This window comes from Phyllobates terribilis, unplaced genomic scaffold, assembly GCF_046119375.1.
Source record: "Phyllobates terribilis strain yellow unplaced genomic scaffold, ASM4611937v1 Scaffold_4__5_contigs__length_816908805, whole genome shotgun sequence".
Taxonomy (NCBI): domain Eukaryota; kingdom Metazoa; phylum Chordata; class Amphibia; order Anura; family Dendrobatidae; genus Phyllobates; species Phyllobates terribilis.
Window position 1 is genome coordinate 482717867 of NW_027362764.1, and position 21387 is coordinate 482739253.

The 21387-nt window shown below is 40.1% G+C and overlaps 1 protein-coding gene across 4 annotated transcripts in view; it reads left to right on the forward strand.

Annotated features, from left to right (window-relative positions):
• DSP (desmoplakin) overlaps window positions 1–21387 on the forward strand; it is a 53067-nt gene that overhangs the window by 8011 nt on the left and 23669 nt on the right. For all 4 annotated transcript variants that reach the window (XM_073678734.1, XM_073678733.1, XM_073678735.1 and 1 more), the window contains exons 2-6: window positions 11700–11796; window positions 16490–16638; window positions 16727–16895; window positions 18336–18464; window positions 19084–19134. In XM_073678734.1, the coding sequence (XP_073534835.1) occupies window positions 11700–11796; window positions 16490–16638; window positions 16727–16895; window positions 18336–18464; window positions 19084–19134 (595 nt within the window). The remainder of the gene's footprint in view (window positions 1–11699; window positions 11797–16489; window positions 16639–16726; window positions 16896–18335; window positions 18465–19083; window positions 19135–21387) is intronic.

Genomic DNA, 21387 nt, shown 5'->3' on the forward strand with positions numbered 1-21387 from the left:
TTTGTTAACGAGCACTACATATTTTCTATAAGCCGCCTTTTTATGCAATAATCTAGGGCTTGGCAGGTAAGGACATTGCTGATGGAAGCCCATACACCACTCCTTCTGTATCTATGAACCATATAATCTTTACCAAACCTACAGACTAGGAAAAATCAAGACAAACTAGTCATTCTTAAGTTGATTACAAAGCACATTTTGCTATCGGTACACCCTGGGGTCAGTGGTAAGGCTTCCCTGGTCTGGAGTCTATCTCTCATCCCCTTTAAAAAATGGTACTTATATAATTGAATAATAGGTCTCATTTCCACCTAGACAGATATATGTCGAACTGTACTTTAAAGTGTCTGGTCATACTAGAAGAATTCATGTTCTACCCAGCCCAAACTAGACAACTAAAGGCAAAATGTACATTAGCCTTGGACAACATCATCGGAGGGGCTACGTCTTATTTGGTTTATAGCATTTTTCACATTAAATACTGAGTTTCTTTTATTCTTTCCCAAAACATGTAGTATAAAGATAGGATATACATTCACTCATTTTTCAATATGGAGCTATTTGAGCCTTAAATATTGATGGGTGGATGGTCAATTGCATTTCAAGTTTCAGCTCTACTTTACCATTGATTCTGGGTTTATAGATATTTTCAGAACAGTCTCTTCTATGGAACTGTAAATAGTCTTGATCTTCTCCTTGTACATAGTAATGTTTGCTGCTACACAGCATGGACTTTGAGCTTACACAATTCCGCAAATAATACTAAGTGTGTGTACAACCCCAGTTGCATGCGTTAAAGGAGAACTGAGTTAACAGGAATTCCCATTGTAATCAGTCTTTAAGACTAGCTAATAATTAGAGATGAGAGAACCCAACTTAAAAGTTTGGGGTTCATACCAGACAGTCACTGTCCGGTGCTAAACATGGACTCCTCCTGGAAGTCCGTTGCAAAATTCGGAGTTCCAGAGAGAGAAAATATTTTCCAGCTGAAAAGTGCGGATCTCCATTGTTTTCAATTGTGTTCGGGTACAGTTCTGATACCCGAACTGAACTTTGGAATAAAGTTCGGGTTTGGTACCAGAACCCAAATTTCCACGGGTCCGCTCATCCCTTCTAATAATATGTTTACCTGCATATTCAACTAAATAAATATGATGGAACAATTTGATTTGTAATAGAAATTGATACTGCCAGGTTTCCATGCTTTTGTGGAGATTGCACATTTGATACTGGGTGGAAAGGAGAGGAAACTTATGTGTTTCTTATTCAATGCATTGTTTGATAAGTATTTTTAGTGTATAATTTTGGAAGTTGTCTGAAATGGAGTAATAGTTTGTGATGGTTAGTTTTGGAGGACCCCATACTCTCCAACTGGACTGCCTACATTGCATGAGTCCATGCCAGATCCCACTGACTTAAAACCCATTTGCACTGGTAAATGATTAGCTGAACGAACATTGATTACCATTCACTACATTGTGTAAATAGGCCAAGGGATTAGCTAACAAATGAGAAAAATATACCAGCTTAGTTCCTCTGCAGTTTTGTACTTTCAATATGATTGCTAAATGTACATGGAAATGGAGTGCCAATCGACATGCTGTATCGTTGATTGGTGCTTGTTATGTACAGATTGTTTGCCCATGTAAATGAGGCCATACATTAGATGTCAACTGAATGATCTTTTGGCTGATGTCCATCTCTCTCAACTTCCTCATACACAAGAACGCTACTAGAGAGCCACTGCCAGACTCCTCTGGCAGCGGCTTATGTCCCGGAGAACCGAAGGATCAGTCATTAGAAATCCAACAGGCCAGATCCTTCTCTCCTCCTGACATTATTTGTAAAGGGAAAATCAAGAGGTTCCCATGCAGATTATTTGAGGATTGAACCAACTTCAGTATAATGTGTATGGGGGCCTTTAGGCATTACTGCTCACACAGTGTCATGATGACAGGAGGAGACATCATGGGGGGGTCTATAACATTACAGACCAGCATGAAATAACAGCGCACATTAGAGTGCTCATATGAGCTAATCTATTAATGTTAGACTCTGGTGGAGTGCTTGCTATCTTGGTGATAGCAGTTATTTATATGTAGATTGCTTATGCTGGCCATTATATGTGGTGTATATAGATGTCTGCACAGGGGAGTGTGTGTCCTAAATGACCTCCCCATGGCAGGAAATAAATGTCTTTTTATTGTAAGTACGTTAGCAGTGATGTTAAAGGGAACCTGTATGGTGATTTGTGCTGCCCAAACCATGACCAGCATGAATCATAGTCTGGCTGCACAATTGTATCCAGGTATATTATTCTCTGAAACACTATGGCGATTCAGAGAAAATATACTTTGAAGACCTAGGAAGAGACCAGACTAGTCCGGCTCCCCCCTTGGCCGGCTCTTCCCAGTGCCGTTGTGGGTGTTTGACTGGTTAGGCTGTTTTACAAAGTTATCTTCACATGTAAAAGAACCTGAAGTCTAAAATTACTGAACTCTACAAGGAATGCATCAGGCAAGTGAGAACTCCCCACACCCTGATTGTTTATATAGTGATAGCATATATACTGCGAGAATGAAGTAATTATCTTAATAATAATAATTTTTATTTCTGTAGTGCCAACATATTCCGCTGCACTTTACATTTTAGATCTTAATGTAGTCATATGTAACTGGAATGAGGCAATAGACAGTAGAATAGGTACATTTCTACAGCATGTTGCCTATAGTTGATAGGCAACATACTATACGAAAATGTTATAGGAAAATGTCTTGTTGCCACTAGAAAATAATTTTTTACTTTTTCAAAAGGAAAACTGGTTGTCTTCTGTATAGAGCCGATTATTGGTGTCGGGGGTACTCTTGTTGGTCAGTCTGACCCCGATTATAAAATGCAATGAGTGTCTGCCTTATTTTGTACACTAAATACAACCTCCCACAAATGTCCATGCTTATGTACATTTAAGATAAAAGGAAAAGGAAAGATGGAAAATTGAGAAAAATATATATCCCATCCCTTCCTTTGTTTTCCCCTTTCCATTGATCAATTTTTTTTATTATATCACAAACTGAGAGAAACATAAAGAATTCTCATCTGTGTCTTCTTCCACACGCCTCCTTCTCAAAATCCTGTACCTGGCTATAAGGGTATGTGCACATGATGTCTCACCGCCTGCAACCCCGATGCTGCGGAGCAGCCGCCGCCGTCTTTCGCTCAATATGCTAATGAGCGGAGGCTTTTTTTTCCCACATGCGGACTTTCCTCATAGAGGTTAGGTCTATGGGGAAAGCCTGCATGTGCTGCGTCCAATCTGCAGCAAATACTGATCATGTGCACATACCCTTAGACAACTAACTGTAGCAGAAGCCTCCCCCCTCTACTGTCTTCTCAAAACCAATAAGCTCCCTAACTACTGTACTACTAATGTTCTTTTGTGTACCGGCCAAGTCTCCATTGGCGAGCCAAACTTTCATGAACCTTTTGTGTTGTAATATCGGAAAACTTGTGCTTGTAAAAGGAGCAGCTCAGATTAGATGAGGAACACACTAGAGGACTATGATTACTTCAGCTTCTTAATATACAGATTCACTCCTACTCTAGGTGTATAGACTATATGAGTGGCTAGGTAGTGCAGTACGTAGGCTGGACCATCATACACACAATTACTGTCCATAGTCACGCCTTTGTTATATTACTCATACAAACGGATAAAGCTCATAAAGTGTTTATGACCTATATAAAGGGGTTTGCTGAGGAGTGACCCAGGATTAAATGGCTTACTATTATTATGGAGTATAGCATTTATTTGGCAAAGAAAACACAGAGCACTTATGTCATTTGTCATGTATATACAATATCTGGAGGATGGGCTTAGTTCCTCCCAGTGGATCAGTTGGCCCATGTTGACCGCAGAAGATTCTGGCATTCACACTGGACTTGTTGATCAGTTTTGCCTGAAGACAAAGGGGTCAGGTAAATTTAAAATCCAATTGCCAATCCTTCAAAAACAGCACAATCCAAAAGCCCAAAGAAGACAGCCGATTTGCTTCATGATTTCCAATTATTTAATCGTCTGTTTATATGAGCCGACTGTGCTTCTGATTTGCAGGAAGATTTTTAGTAGACTGTTCTGTGTGCACAGGCTGTGGTTTTCAGTTGCACAGGTCATGTTTACACAGGATGATGCGCTGCCAAAAATGATTATTTTTAAGCAAGCTTAAAAATAATTTCACCCTATGAACAAATGTTTTGTATTGTGGTACCTACTGTATAAGCTATATCTTCAAAGTTTAATAAATATTGGTTGCTTAGCATGCCCAAGGTAGATGTGGTGTTCACATATTGGCCACCTTATAATTTTTCTTTTAAGGTGGGATAAGTGCCAGTGTGAACAGAGTCTAAAGTCCCAGACACCTTAGACTACTCAGCTAAGCAATGGTTTGGCCGGTCATTTGGCCTGTAACTATCTCGTCCATATCTCGCCTACACAGGAGTGCTCGCTCAACCGAACGCTCCTGTGTTCTCTATGAAAGAGACACTGCCAGCACCTTAGAGAGCAAAAGAATTGGCAGTCTGAAATCAGACATGATGGATCCTCATCTTTGACAGTCTTTTGTTTGGGGCACCTATACTCATGAGAGTGTTGGAAAAATCAATCGATATCAACTTAAAAATTACCAATCTGATTGTTATCCCTTTCTGGTAAGGGTTCATCTCTGTCGCGTTTTAGTTTTTGTAATTTCTTCAGAGCAGGTGTACATTCAGACTTTGCATATTTATTTTCAGGAAATGTTAACTATTTAATACTGCCTGTAGATACGATTTTTGTTGTTATTTTCCAGTGTGGTTTATGTTACCAGTTCCTTTCTTTTAGTATTTCTTTAACAAGCTTTTTTTCTAAGTGCAATATCTACAGCTTTGTTAGAGCAGACCCATGGCTCGCAGTCATAAATGTATATTGTGTGAAAGCACATTCCAGAGATGTACACCAAACCTGTTCCTGGGGAAAGCCTCAAGGTATATGATAATATACCTGAGAAGTTTCTGTTTTCCCAGTATCTTACTTTTCATTTTCTATTGATTTTACAGCAAAACCAAATGAAGCTGCTAAATACTTTCTCCTCCTCGGATGCCAACATTGAATTAGGACTGCCACTCTGTAGGCCAGACCTGGGCAAACTGTGGCCCACGGGCCACATCCGGCCCTTTGACCGCTTCTGTGTGGCCCGCTGACACAGTCAGCCAGACGCAGGAGAAAGCCTGAGCTATTATCTTACTCAGACTCAGCATTCTGATTGTAGCTCCGCCCCCCTGTGGATGCCATCTTCTCATTGGTGGATGTGGGGATGCTCAGTTCCTTGCTTGCAGAGCAGAGCTACTGTAATGTCTTCAGGTCAGGAGTGTTCAAGAAGAGGGAAACTTGGACTACTACACCCATCTGCTGCACATAGTGGGCAAGTGACATCTAAGTTGAGCCCCATGGTATAAAATAACAGCTAGGAGCTGACATTGTGTCTACTGTGCTGATCAGTTCACAGCACAGCACTGCCTCCTTTCTCAGACCGCAGTTTACACTCAGTGAGAGCAGCTAATTATCTGCAGCTTACTGAGTCTTCCCCTGGCAGCTCAGACTGATCGGAGAGAACATTTGTATTCCTAGTGAATGACTCCAACAGTGAAGTGCCCCTCCTCACCTGGGATATTCTATGTGCTCCCCAAACTGCACCCCACATACTCTGCTGCCTCTCCACCTTTGAGTGAGGGTTAACCCTTACCTCACCCTTTACACTGAGCTTTTGAGTTATTGCGCTGTGTTCTATGTCCTGTGCAGGTGAGGTAAGTGTTAAGCTCCTCACAATGCTCCCTGCTGTGATCTGTGACTTATCACAGCCATAGACTTTAATAAAGATCCCCCCACCTGCCTGTTACATCCTGCCCCACATGTGATGTGGATCTATGCATGTGGAACAGGGGTGGGCACACAACTTTTTTTTTCCACATGCTCCCAATTTATGTATTGATTGATCAATTGCCAATGCTTGCTATGATAAACTTTATTGTAGCAAGTATTATCAGGGTGTGTTCACACAACTGTATTTTCGGTCCTAGTGCTTTTCGTGAAAAAAATAAAATAAACCTGACTTCACACGGACAGGACTAGTAGCAATGCTTTGCAATTGAGCTATTCAGATTACAGTTTAAGTCCATGGCCCCACTATCAGTATTTGGCAGAATTTTTTCCTCAGGAGTGGGAGCCAAAACCAGGTGAGAAACAATCAGAGAATAATAGAAGATATAATAGAAACAAGTCACCAGTTCTGCATTTATCACCCACTCCTGAGAAAAAATACTGACTGAATACTGATAGTGGGGCCGTGGCCTAACACAGACCAAATATCCGTGTGAAAAAGATCACAGCACACACCAGTTTCTTCTGTGTATCGGATAACACTCACTTATTGAAGTCCGAGTTTGCAAAAAAAAAATTGAATCACATATTAATCATCTGTATGGCATCTGATTTTTACAGATACATTTCGATTACAATCATACGAAACTGTATTTGTTTTTGTACATTTTATTCACTTCTGATATATAAAAATGGATCACAATACAGATGATAAAAATAGTCTGCCTTTCTGGATGACAATCATGACATCGCTCGTGTAAACGTAATCATATAATCACCTTCTTTTTATAAAGCGATAAAATTAATATTGAGCAGAATTAAAGGGGCGGCCTAAAACAGAAGGTAAATTTCATACTAAATGTCTATTTAATTCAATCCAATCACTTATCTAGTACAGTTCAATTAAAAATTCCCTACCGTTTCCTCTCTACTCTAACTTCTTGTTTGTTTTTTCTCATCCAATGATGTTTCGTTGAGAATTCCAGTGCATTTTGGGATACTCACATGGGACGTCATCAAGGGGAAAAGGATGCGATCACTGACGCTGCTTTCCTCACATTTAAACGAAGCACCATCAGTGACCTCTGTTTCGGAGTCTGGGTTAGTCCCTGCTTGCTGCGTGGTGTCCTTACAATTTCCACTGACAGCGCACTCTCTTGCTGGCTCATCACTTCTCTTTAGAGCCAGCAAGGGAGTGCACTGTTACTGTTCATTCAAAGGAATATAGTGCCGGGAGCTCATACTGTCCATAGGTCATAATTTATAACCGATGCATTATCAGTAGAGCAGGGACTAGCCCAACCTCTGAAACAGACATAATTGATGCCACTTCATTTCATGGAGGGGGCAGAAGCTGCGGAAGTGACCACAGCTTCTACCACCTTATGACGTCCTGTGTGAGTATTCCAAACAAAATGCCATTGGAGGTTAAAAAAAAAAAGACTGGAAGTCAGACTGGAGAGGGTATATTAGGGAATTTTCAATTGAAGTATATAAAAAAAGATTAGAAAATTACATTATTTAGATAAATGTTTAGTATGAAATTCACCTTTGGTTTCAGACCACCCCTTTAAGTTCAGCCGACTGGTTCGGCCCTCAAAAGCAGTGCCAGTTTCTCATGTGGCCCCTTGGGAAAATTAATTGCCCACCCCTGCTGTAGGCCATAAATTAGGGTGAAAGTTGTGCTCTGTATGACTCTTGGAAGGACAGAGAAGCTGTGAAAAGGGTGGATCCTCTCATTGTGATTGACTTATGTAGTGAGAGAGGGTAGTGGGTGACAGGAAGAATTTTCCCAATGACACTGGGCTGTATGACCGGGCCCATAGACTTTCAGGCATCTCGGGTGCCCTCCAGAACAACAATCTTTCCTCAACACCTAGATGAAATAAAGTCGAATGACCTCTTAACTTTAATATGCAATATTACACGACTCATTAAAGGGTTGATTGTGACTTGTAGGATTGCTGCTACCAATAGGTGGTGCTATAGAGTTCAACTCCTCTTTTTCTCTGAAGAGGCAATTTGCATATTAAATTTCCCAGAGGAGCATTGCACGGCGAATAAGCCTCCTTACCTTGACATGCCAGATCCGGTATGTCACTCTCCACAAGGAGAAATGTTACCCCTTAGACCTCTTAACTTTACTGACTCAGGACTTCAGAAGAGAACTTTTTGTCTTTTATAACTGCCTTCAATCAACTCCTGGTATTTTTTTTTTTTTTTTAATGACTGACCACCATGAGTACGGAGACTAATGTCAGATATTTTGGCTAAAAATCCTGAAAGCCCTATAGAAGAGAACGCTGGAGAGTGTACACCTTAGTATGACAGTAATGTATATCTGGATTTCTCTTATGCTGTACCTGCAAACTTGAGAACTGAACTTTTTTCCTAAAAACATTCTTTAGTATCTTTTTTTTTTTTTTACAAACTGGTATTGTTTTTTCCTTCCCACGACTGTACTTGTGGGGCCTTTTTACATTGTTGCTTGAACTTTGAGAAGCAAAGTTTTTCATGATCAGGAAAAGTATTAAAAGATATTGGCTTACACAACATTGATGCCCATAGAGGGCAATCCGATTACAGTTCTAATTTTAATGAAGGCGTTGCTTAGTAGTTGCAGTTTGTAATAAATTGGATAGGTTTGCTGGATGTGGTACACAATTGTAGAATCATAAACTTTGGGCTTAAGTCTATACTTAGCGCAAGCACCACTATAAAACATAAAATCACATAAGTTTGGTCAACTAACTTTATCCTTGAATGCGAACCACTCATGGCTTCGGGGGATATGTTTTTATACAGTAGACGTTACAAGTAAGGATAACCAAGCTTACTTATCCTTCTATCAGACTTAATAAAATGTTACAATTAATTTAGTAGTACAGAACTGATCCCAGCTTGGATGAAGTCCATGCATTTACTTTATCTTGTGCCCAGCCAGTAGCTTATCTTTGAAGCTCATGGACCCCAATGCAAAAATTTCTATTGGGGCACAACTGGTCTTCTAGTATGGGCCAAAATGACTTGGGCCTCTTAGGCTCCAGGGCTCTCATGTGACTACCACTCCAGCACCCCAAAAATTATCCTCCTATATCAAACCTAGATTCAACCTAGTTGTCAAGTAGGAGGGTGACATTTAATTTAAGAACAGGTCAAAAAATTGATATGATCATGCTATGGTCTCACAGTTAAAGTATATATGATTCTCATTTTTCTCTATACATTTCATTAGTCTATGGTGTTCTCTCTTCTTTATTACAAAGCAGGGACTCTGTATTCCCCACACTGACCCCATTACCATAAAAGCTCTATGGGAACTTTTTTGACTCAGCGGGTCTTTACATATTTGTACCCAATTTCTATTCCGGTCATAAGCAGTCTACAAGTTTGGACCCAGTGGTGTTAGAGGTGACTCTTTCAGGAGGCACAGCTGTTTTGTATGGGACATGGGTGAATTAGCTCTAGTGAACTCATTTTGGAATAAATGTCTGTCATAATAAATCTGACGAGGTCAGACAGGTAGATTTGGCTTTTCACACAGAATACAATGAAGTTTGCTGATAAAGGCCTGACTGGTGTCTAGCGTCTGAGTTAGTCATGCACCACTCCTTTCTCTGGGTTGTCTGCTGTAACATTAAGACTACACATTTCTCTTGGATAGCTTACATTTTTCCTAGGCTGGTCTGCTGTAATCCAGTTGTGTAATAACAAGTGGACTTTTCCTCTGATGCGTGTATCCATGTTTCGCACACCTTTTTCAGTGAGTCAGCATAATTACTCTTTTGTTGAAGGAAAGATTATTGCTTACAAGCTGAGACACTGCACACATGAAATCACCCATACCCACCCATACCAGACAAGAAATGGCTTGTTCTGGCAAAGAAATTAAAAGCTCTCAGCATTTGACAGACGCTTGGGAGAGGTGGCACTGTCAAGGGCATTTGATTATCAGATATCACTAGAAGCATTACTATGCCAATGATGGGAATTTAAAAGGAACCAAACCAAGGGCAATATAAATCAGCGAGGGGTCTGGGCATGCTAAATATCTGTATTTAACTCTGGCTTGTTTTGGAGAAAATCATAGCTGAAGGTATGGTTGGGGACAAGATGACTAGTCCAAGGGGAAGGCTCCTGCTGACTTCTCCCCGCCCACTGAGCTAGACTGATGGGTCTGTGCCTATGGGTGCGTTCTCAAAATTTTTTTAGTCTGTTGCTAACCATGTATGCAATGGACTACACATAGACCAATTATTACCTATGGGCGAATGCCTAAGGTCTGTGTGAAAATAATTCCTACATTTACAAGTCTGGTCTGAATTACGCACTAGACTAGTGCATGCAAATAGTTTACAGCTCCTGCACCCATCTACCATGCAGATGAGCACATAGAACTAGTCACGTCTGCAAATTGTGGATGTGACTGGTCCGCAGTGCTGAAATGAACTTAACCTGTGTGTGTATAGGAAGAGACCTGTCAGTCTAGATGGGCAAATGGGAAAAGATGGCAAGGACGTGCCTCGTGGACCAATTACCTTGTCTCCATCGCATCTTCAGCTTTTCCCTAAAGTGCCGCAGCGCTTCAGAGTAAAATATAGATGGTTAGAAAGCAGGAGATGGTCTGAGATCTTCACTACAGTTTCGGTAACATGAATCAGTTGACAGGTTCCCTTTACAAAAAAAAAAAAACAAAATAGGAATTTTGTGTCTATGCAAATTTTATAGATTTTACTTGTAGAGCTCAAATAAGTTAAGAATTTTAGTTTTATATATATATACATGTCAGAACAAAATAGACCAAATATATTTATTTGGCACATAATAACTGAAATCTAGCAGAATAATTTCCTTTTAGTATAGCATACATTCTGACAGCCCTTCTGTTTCACATGCATATGATAGAATGAAAGAAGCAAAAAGGACTTGCTGTGAGTAGCCTTGGGTAGAGAGATCTCTTCAAGGGGAGATTGTCAACGCCCAGTTGGCAGATTAAACTGGGCACAATATATAATATCTTGGATTAGCAAACAAAAAGAGTTCTTCAGGGACATCTAATGCTGTGGTAGATGTTTAGATGGGGCAAGGTGACAGGCTCGCTTTAAATACAAGTATTGGTGCTGCATATTCTATGCTGTAAGCCTTTATGACTGGGTATACTCTGCATGGCACAGTCTATTAAAGAGTAACTGAGTGTTAATATTCTGTAAAATTCCGTTAGTACAGGAATAATGGGGCCTGACTATGAAGTGTCCAAAAGTTACTTATCTATCAAGCTGTTTTTCAAAGGTCGGTCTCACACATATTTGTAATGGGTGCATTTTTGCCCAACGTCCTTGCCCTCATTTCGGGTCTAATGTGGTTGGGCTGGGAGTTGTCGACTTAAAACTGGATTTATGTGGAGTAATTAGTTCTCTCTGCTTGTTCGCTTGCTTCTTGATGTGATTCCAGATTATGTGCACCAGACTATAGAACTCATCGACTACTAGAGGACATATTAAAGAATTGCACTACATATAGATATAATTTTATTTTTTTTTAAAGCAACAACCACTCATTGTTCTCATAAGTGTTGCTGCAGGGAAGGCATTTTTGGTATCTCCATGACATTGTTTTCATTACGGGCAGCTTTGTGTGGAGAGAATAGATAGAATATGTTCATTCATAGCAATGTATGTATATTGTTCATACAAACATCATACAGCCAGGATCCCCTCGGGCTCTATGGCCTGGCTGCTACCCTATATAATTCAAAAGTTACTCATTTATTCACCTTTCTGTTTTTCAGGCAAACTGGGACAATGTCCCGTCGCTCAAACACCGTCCAAGACATGCTTCAGCATATTTCCGAATGCTTAATCCGTGCAGAGCTGATTGCAGCCCCGGTATGTACTCCATCTTCATAAAACAAGAAGTCTAAAATATATGAAATAGATAACTGCCATCATATTTGATAATGTAGGCGACTGGACACGTATAGAAATCCCATGTTTGTATAGCGCTCACAAACATATAAAACGTCATTGAAGTCTATGAACGGGAACTACATGATTTTTTACAGTTAAAGGGAATCTCAGCAGATTTTTGTTACCTCATCTGAGAGCAGCATAATGTAGGAAAAGAGACACTGAATCCAACAATGTATCACTTAGTTTACTGGGTGCAGTGGTTGTGACACAGGGTTTTTAGATGTAGGATACAGCAGAGCTGAGAAAGCTAACCCCGCCCACGCCAGGCTCTGTGTACATAGTCTATAGACAGTGAGCTGCTTATCACAGGAGGGTGTGTGTTCAGACTAGCTCTCACTAGTGTAGTCCAAGCAGTGATGAGGTCCTGGTGATAAAACCTTCATTGTAAGCAAATAACAGCAAACCGCTTAATAAATGACATATTGCTGAATTCTGTGTTTTAACCCCTACCTCCACACTGTCTTCAGATTACATAACAAACACCTGCTGACAGATTCTCTTTGAAAGGCACAGGTCATGTTGAAAATGGTATCAGATCCGCAGCCAGGATGTTATAGAGCAGGAAGAGCTGATCAGATTGATATACATATTTGTGAAAAGAGTTACAGTATATCTTGCATTTTAGTCATTGAAATCCCTGGTGTTTGTTTGCATTGGAGTCCAGTGGGTGGTCCTGCTCAGTGATTGACAGTCTTCTCTCTATAACTGTGCATGCAAAACTGGCTGTCAATCACTAAGGAGGACCACCCACTGGACTCATGAACACAGTGTCGGACTGGGGTGCCAAGGATCCACGAGTAACATTGACTCTTGGGACCCACTGTTCAGGGACTTGCAAATATTAAATTACCTTTATTAATAAAGTTAGCTATGCATCTAAATAATAATAATAATAATAATAATAAACTGTGTAGTTTGTTAAATGAATGAAACGACAAGACACAGCCCTTGTCTGCATGTAGTGGCCCACGGGGGGATTCACCTGTTCCCAGAGGGCCAGTCCAAGCCTTCATATACATATACACACCAGGGATTTCAATAAATAAAATACTAATTATATTGAATCTTCTCCAATAAACCTGTATATCATTCTGCTCAGCTTCTCCTTCTCTATACTATACCGCCCATAGATCAGACTGCATGTCCAATGTGACAGGTTCCCTTTAAGGTTCTCTTTGGAGCCACAGCCACATCTACCTGGCAACGGAATGAGCAACTGTAATTGCCATTTGGCAGCAGATTAGTTGATTCTGATAGTGAATTATCATCATAATCCAATTCCCACATATATTATTTCACGTAGCTCCAAGTTCCCATATAGTAAAACCTTTCCAACGTATCTAAGAGCAAATCGGTCCAATTATGCTAATCAGACTCTAATCAGAGTGTGATCCGATTTTCTTGGTGGAGGAGAAAACAAAAAGTTTCTCCACCCTCTCTATATGGTCTCAGTACGTTAAAATCGGACTGTACTCAGATGTCATCTGAGTGCGGTCAGAATTTTTCCACGGACCCATAAAGTTTAATGGGCGAGTGCCATCCAATTCTCTCGAGGCAAACTGTGTATGCTGCAAATTTTTTATTCTTTTTTTCCTCAGACCGACTCAGTCCGATGTAAAAATCGAACATGTGCACGGCCTCATAGAATAACATGAGGAAGAGTTCTATCCGTGAAAACGATGGATAGCAGTTGTCCTATTTTTATGGTCGTAAGCACGAGCCCTGAAAAGAAGTTAACTTCTTTGAGAAGACCACCCCAGACTTTTGTTAGATTTTTATTTCTAGCACAAATATTCATACTTGCCACCCTTTTTGAGATGACCGCCTCCTTACTATTGTGGATAGTCCTCTAAAGAGATTTTACTGTATGAATTGAAAGAATTGAAAATATGGGAATACAGCCCATACCTGCCTATTACAGAGGCTGAATATAATGATTTACCATCCAAAAGCAGCTTAATGTCCATCAAGACCTGTAGCTGTAGAGCGAGTTCATGCCATGAAATATAGTTATATAATTTATCGTTTGGTTGTGTAATAAATTGCACGATATTGGATTGGGATAAGCAAAATTAGGAACAATGATTTCCAAGCTTCTAAATGGTAACTTGTTATTTTCTCACTTGCTCTATTTAGCTAATTTAATTACATCTACACGGTACCTTACTACATATCATAGCCCCCCAAAATATAATTTATTATTCCAATGTCTTTGTATAGGCAATATGTCAAATCTAATGTGGATAGGGCACTACACAGCCATGATGGTACTAGTCGTCAGCTACGGGGCACATATTTCATGCTTTTTGTCTTTAAATTATTTATTTAAAGCCTCGTTAATATATCCAGTGCCCTCAAATACTATATGCAACTTGTGTATATAATGGTGCTGTTTTCTTATTTTGCAGCATGACCTTCCTAACAGAATTTAGTCTAAGGGTATGTGAACACGGTGCCTTATAGACGCTGGCGTACCCACAGAGTTTTGTCAGAGTAAGACACTTCAGGAAACTCTTCAGCTTGCCATGCGTTTCCTGGAGAGTCTTTTTTGGAGTCTCTACAGTCGTTTTTGCAGCATCTTTGATGTCGGCGTCTTTTTTTTTTTTTTTTTGTGTTAATCCTGAGGACATTGACATTATATTATACAGTACTGTCCTTATATTGGACCATATATTCTGGTTTCAGAGTCTTTGAAAAAAGTCCACAGAGCCTCTAGCAAAACAACCTGTAATGCTTTTACCCAAAGCAAGACAGGGCGACAGGAAGGGGTGGAAGCTCTGGGACTAGGGAAGAATACAAGGGGCCACCCCTGATACTTGCCCTGGGTCACCCTGAGCTTCCTAGGATCCCTAGCGGTGTTCTTTCACCCGGTGCGGCAACCATGTTTCACTCCTCCAGCTCCAAACCAGGTAGTTGCAAGCTATCACTGGCAACAACTGAAGTTTGGACAAGAGTATTTAAACCAGAGGGAATTGATGAAGTCAGATCAGCTGAGACAAGAGACAGAGAGCTCCAGGAGACAAACAGGACTGTTTAACCCTTGCAAGAACAGAGCAAGGAAAACCTGAACTGCTAATAGGAAGGTGAAGCAGAACTAACGAGTTCAGATGTACTTGTAACCAGACGCTGCGATCTTCTGGCCCCACTCTGCCGCAGCATCCCTGTGACAAAACCATAGTATTACTTATATTTTCATCTGTAGACAATGGCAGCATTACTAACAAACCTCCATGTATCTTAAAGGGTTGTCTCTGGGGACTTTATTCTTATTTTTTTTTTTTAAGTGTATTTGTAGATAAAAAATTTTTGGCTATTTGGTTTCATTAAAAATGTTGCACCGTTTAACTTTTAAAGGCTGCCTGTTTCACTGCACATTCAACTTTGATGTGGTGTATGGACATAAATCACCTGAGAGGAGCTAAAAAAAATAAAAAGACAAAATTAATTAGAAACTCTCCCATAGGACCATCGGAACAAGCTCACTGACGCATTCTCAGTTAACATATTAAGTAGCCAAAAATAGATGGTACAACACAGAAGCTATAGAAGTCAAACAACATTTTTAATGATTAACAAATGTTTTGTAGCCAAAAATATGTGCATTTAAAGTCTGAAAAGAAAATTATTCCCAAAGGTGGAAAACATTAAATATGCCTTTTAAAGTATAACACACAATTTTTGGATGATGATGATTTATTGCTCTTTTGAAAAATAACTGTATCCATAAAGTATGATTTATTCTTCACTCTCTTGCCATACACTTCATATAAATATCAGTCTAACGTGCTGATTACTGCAGGACGAGTCAACTATCCAATGTGCATGGTGGTGTTCCCACTCTGTCAAGTTGGCCGATGGGCATGTTTGAATTCAAAATGGCCAATAACTTTATTCTCAAGGGAAGCGGGTGCTGTAGATGCCTTTGTTTTGGGTAAGGGTTTGTGAACACAACGTCTTTTTCAGGCGGGTGAACCCACCAAATTTTTAAAGAGGAAGACCTTTCGAGAAATACCAGCATTTGTTTTTTTTTTCCCCTAGAAGCGTCTTGTTTTAGCATTTTTTTTCGCTGTTTTTGATCCCCAGCAATTTTTTTTTTTTAGGATTTTTACTAGCATTTTTGTGGGGTCTTTTTTTTTTTTTTTCTTTTTTACTTCATTTAACAATTAATAAACCGCTAGCATCTTTTCAAGTAAAAATACAGGTAAAGCGCTCACCAAGACAGGCTTCTGGGCATCTTTTCAGCCTTCCAATTGACTTGTATTGTAAAGTATAGAGCATCTTTAGAGCGGAAAACACCTGAAGAATGGTCAGGTCACCTCTTTTAACCACTTGGCGTCTTTTGAAGGGGTTAAAAGATGCTCCAAAGACTGAACATGTGAACAGAAAGTAGTTTTGAATGTTTAGTTAGCGTTTTTTTTTAGGCGGTTTTCGGAGTGGAGTCCTCCTGAAAAAAACATTGTGTGCTCATAACCTTAAACTATGCTTTGTTGTGGGTATTAAGGTTCAGAGCTAAGGCAATGAACTGAAACTTAGCCTTGGATATTCACAACACTAACCTGTATCACTTTAGTAATGGCATATCCAATAGTATAGCCATTTTATTTTCCAGGAACTAAAGTATGGAGATGGAAGTCAGCTTGCACGCAATAGAGAACTGGAAGATTGTCTTGGGGGAGCCCATGAGGAAATGGAGGTGGTTGAAGGCTTGATCAAGGAGATGAGAATGATGGGACAACCATGTGATTCCTATTACAGGAAGTATGGCCATGCAACGACCAGCAGACTTGACTTTATGTCTGACAAATAGGAAATCTAAACTGGAAATGTTTTTTGTTGTATTTTGTAGATTGCTTCAGCTTGCTGACCAAATGCGTGCCCTTGATAAAGCCATCCATGCTCCGCGTTTACGTAAAGGATCTAAAGGTGGTGGATATTCTTCTCAGAGTGGTTCAGGATGGGATGATCAGACTAAGCGGATCACTACGGAAGCATTAAATCAAATTAGGCAGCAACGGGTAAGTGGTAGATTGTAACACTGGACAAATAGAGGAAAAATTGCACAATCATATTCAATGTAAGTGGAAATTTGATCTTTAGCATCCAAAACCTAATGCAGAGAATTTTTCTTAACAACGTGTTCTTACAACCTCGCGTAGAGAAACACTTCACTAAGTTCTACATATCTTAAGTGCCTCTTAACAACTGTCTAGTATATCTGTGGTAGTCTTGCTTGAGTGACCATAATTAACTGTGATGTTTTTGGGCAATATGCCAGAACATGTGATTTGGATGACCTGGCTATGTTGTCTCAACATGACTGTAAAAGCTTGAAGTCTTATGTGGCTGTGTATGTAAAATGGCTGCTACTTTTGGAAATCTGCCATAATGCCCTGGGCGAAGGTGTGCCCCTGTGCAGCGTGTTCCCTCACCGCAGCTTGTACAGCTCTAAATTATACATTAGTTTGGTGTATCTCCACCCAACCTTTTTAGGGAAACCAGAACTATATGTACAAAAAGGAAAAATAAGAACTCTTTTCTGCAGAAAGTCTTAATTTTTGGCTTTTGCATTCATTAATCAATCCTTATTTATGAATTTAATTTATTTTTATATGTAATTTTACATACATTTATGAAAATAAACATGGTCTTCTGAAAGAGGCTTTCTGTTATTTTGGTGTTCTTTATGTTAGCGAAATTCTATGATGGTTGCAATTCTGATACTGTTAGGGTACATTCATGCAACTGTATTTTCGGTCCGAGTGCTGTCCATAGTGGAAAAAAACGACAGCACTCATAGCGGTGTTCTTCAATAGGGCTGTTACTTTTTTTTACATGGACTGAATATCCACGTAAAAAATAATCGTAACATGCACAAGTGTCTTACTTTTTTCGGATGAGACTCTCCTATTGAACTCTATGGGTGCACAAAAAAAAAATCGTATCCCATACAGCTTTTCTGTATAGCATCCAATTTTTTTGGATACATTGCCATTACTAACATAGGAAACTGAATTTAGTCTTTATAAATTTTAATAACTGCTGATGTATAAAAACAGATGACAATACAGATGAAAAATCGTCTGCTTTTTTCAGGATGAACATACGCTCGTGTAAACATGGCCTTACAGTCATTATGATTGACTGAGGATAGAAAAATGCAAATTGTCTCTTCAGTGAGGAAGAGGACTAGAACTCTAGTGCCACCTATAGGAAGTAGCAATTCTAAAAGTCAATATCGACTCTCTAACGAGCCTTGTCACATGACTTAGGATTAAAGCCAAAATCAAAATCTCAATTTTTAGTCACTTTTTCGGGGTACTGCCCCTCATCAGTGCAAAGTGTGAGGTCTAGTTTTGCTGGGTGATAGGCATCTGACCGAGATCCAAGGGGTAACGTTTCGCATGCTGCAACCTTCAGTCTTTGTTAATTTTATTCAATCTGTTTATCTCCTTTAGCGTCAAATAGAAATTGTTGACTGGGGATTTGATGCCGCTTCTGTAGAGCAGCAGATCGGTAACCACAGAAAATTCCACAATGCCATTGCTGACTATCGATGGGAGCTGGACAAAATTAAAGCTGATCTGGTAATTCTTTTTTTACATTATTACAGATAATTAAATCTGCTACTAGTTAACTTACACCATATTTCTTTGGACACACAAGTTTGTGCTTATACTGAAGTTGTTTTCTTCTTAGATTTCTTCACATTGGCCCTAATTCATCATTTTTTTGCCAGAATTCTGGTGTAAAACACTTTGACATGTCACAAAATTTGTGCACAACTTTTGGCGTTTTCACAAGTTTCGGCAAGCTCCGCTAAAATGTGTCACCACAGCTTGTCCAATTCATTAAGAGCTGCGGTGTGCCTTACACCAGAAATCTTACTCCAGTCTCTGACTGGAGTAAGATTTGTGGTAAGGCGCAAGGAGGCACATGCCACTTTTCATACAACTCTTAATGAATGAGGCGCCTAGAGCTCCAGCATGCCTCCTCAAGACCGGTATAAACCATGCCGATCTAATGTACTGGGGCATTTGTCTTACTTAGGACCCCGATTAAGATTCTGTACACTACCTCTTGAATGCCACTGGATCTTTTAAGTGTATGAAGTTTATTTGTTTATATGCAAATCAATAGAATATTTAGTATATTAATATTTTGGTTTACAATTGTGCTAATATAATGTTTTTTAAAATTGTCTAGCGTGAGAAAGGAGCAATTTATCAGCTAGAAGAAGAATACGATGCATTGCTGGTACGTAACTTTTATGACCACAAGTGCCACTATTATTACTTGGCTGTAGCAGACCTAAACATTCTGTGGCGCAATACTTGCAATCTCCTGAATACCACATAAATCACTCTTCATATAAATGAATGAGATTGCCTATGACCCATACAATTGCAAGCAATCTTCATTTATAAACACTCCATGTTGGGATTTGTAGCGATGTACACAGAGGTGAAGGTCTTGACTAGTGTTGAGCCACCCCCGTAGTGTTCGGGTTTGGTTCGGTTCGTCGAACACCGGGATGTTCGAGGAACTGTTCGTCGAACACCTTAGAACACCGTTAAAACCAATGGCAGGCAAACAAAAACACATAGAAACACATAGAAAACACCTTCAAAGGTGTCCAAAAGCTTACAAACTGCTCAGAAGACACTCTCTTTAAAAAAGCCGGCCGGCAATTCAGCAGCGGCATACATCGGTACCCGACAATTTAGACAAGAAGGAATAGAGCATCACACATAGATTAGATAGATAGAAACATGTCAGTCACATATATAAGAAGTACAGTGACAGTGTTGGTTACTGTACTTGTCATTTAGTGTTAAAGGATTTATTAAAAAAAATATTAGTGTTTTCATGCACCGTCTCTTTAAAAAAGCCGGCCGGCAATTCAGCATCGGTACCCGACAATTTATAGCAGAAAGAATAGAGCATCAGACATAGATTAGATAGATAGAAACATGTCAGTCACATATATAAGAAGTACAGTGATAGTGTTGATTACTGTACTTGTCATTTAGTGTTAAAATAAAGGATTTATTAAAAAAACAGCGTGGGAAAATTCTCCTGCGCATGCGGTGAGTGCAGGAGAATTTTCCCATGCTGTCAGTGACGTGCATGAGGTGAGCTCATGTCCAATGAACTCTGCTCACCTCATGCACGTCACTGACAGCGTGGGAAAATTCTCAGAGCTCAGCGCTTGAGCAGGAGAATTCTCCCACACTGGGATGGCATTGAGATGACAGGCTGGATCACAGCTGAGCGCTGCCATCCAGCTTGTCATGCACGTCACTGACAGCGTGGGAAAATTCTCCTGCACTCACCGCATGCGCAGGAGAATTTTCCCACGCTGTCAGTGACATGCATGAGGTGAGCTGAGTTCATTGGACATGAACTCTGCTCATCTGGATGCCGTCACAGCCAGACACTGAGGAGCGCAAGCATGCCTGCGCTTCTCAGTGTCTGCCGCATGGCAAGCTGGATGGCAGCGTTCTGCTGCGGTCCAGCCTGTCATGTGAATGTAGCAGAGCTGAAGCTGTCGTGGGAACCATGGAAAGGTAAAGATGATGTTGCTTTATTATTTTACTTTTATTGCAGGAGATCGTTGGCTTCAGCTGGAATGGGCGTGATGGTAAGTATGGTTTAATTTAGAACAATAAAGAATTGTGTCTTTATTTCAATTAAAGGACTTTATTCTGGGTGTTTGTGTTTTTTTGTAACTTTGACTATGGGGTTAGTAATGGGGGTGTCTTATAGACGCCTCTCCATTACTAACCTGGGCTTGATGTCAGCTGGCATTATAAGCTGACATCAACCCCAACCCTATTACCCCACTGCCACCGCTACAGGGCAGTGGGAAGAGCAAGGCTAAGTGCCAGAATTGGCGCATCCTATGGATGCGCCATTTCTGGGGCGGCTGACGGCTGGTGTTTCTAGCCTGGGAGGGGGCCAATATTCATGGCACCCTTCCTGGGCTATTAATATCAGCCCCCAGCTGTCTGCCTAGCCTTTGCTAGCTATTAAAATAGGGGGGACCTCACGTCATTCTTTTTGGGGTCCCCCATTTTAATAGCTAGTAAAGGCTAGGTATTCAGCTGGGGGCTGATATTAGTAGCCTGGGAAGCTCCGTGGGTATTACCCCCTTCCCAGGCTTCAAACATCTGCCCCAGCCGTCTGCTTAACCTCCGCTAGAGACTAAAATTACGGGGAACCCCACGCCAATTTTTTTTTTTTAATAAATCCTTTATTTTAACACTAAATGACAAGTACAGTAATCAACACTATCACTGTACTTCTTAGATAGAAACATGTCAGCCACATATATATCTAATCTATGTGTGATGCTCTATTCTTGCTGTTCTAAATTGTCGGGTACCGATGCTGAATTGCCGGCCGGCTTTTTTAAAGAGACGGTGCATGAAAACACTAATATTTTTTTTTTTAATAAATCCTTTACACTAAATGACAAGTACAGTAACCAACACTGTCACTGTACTT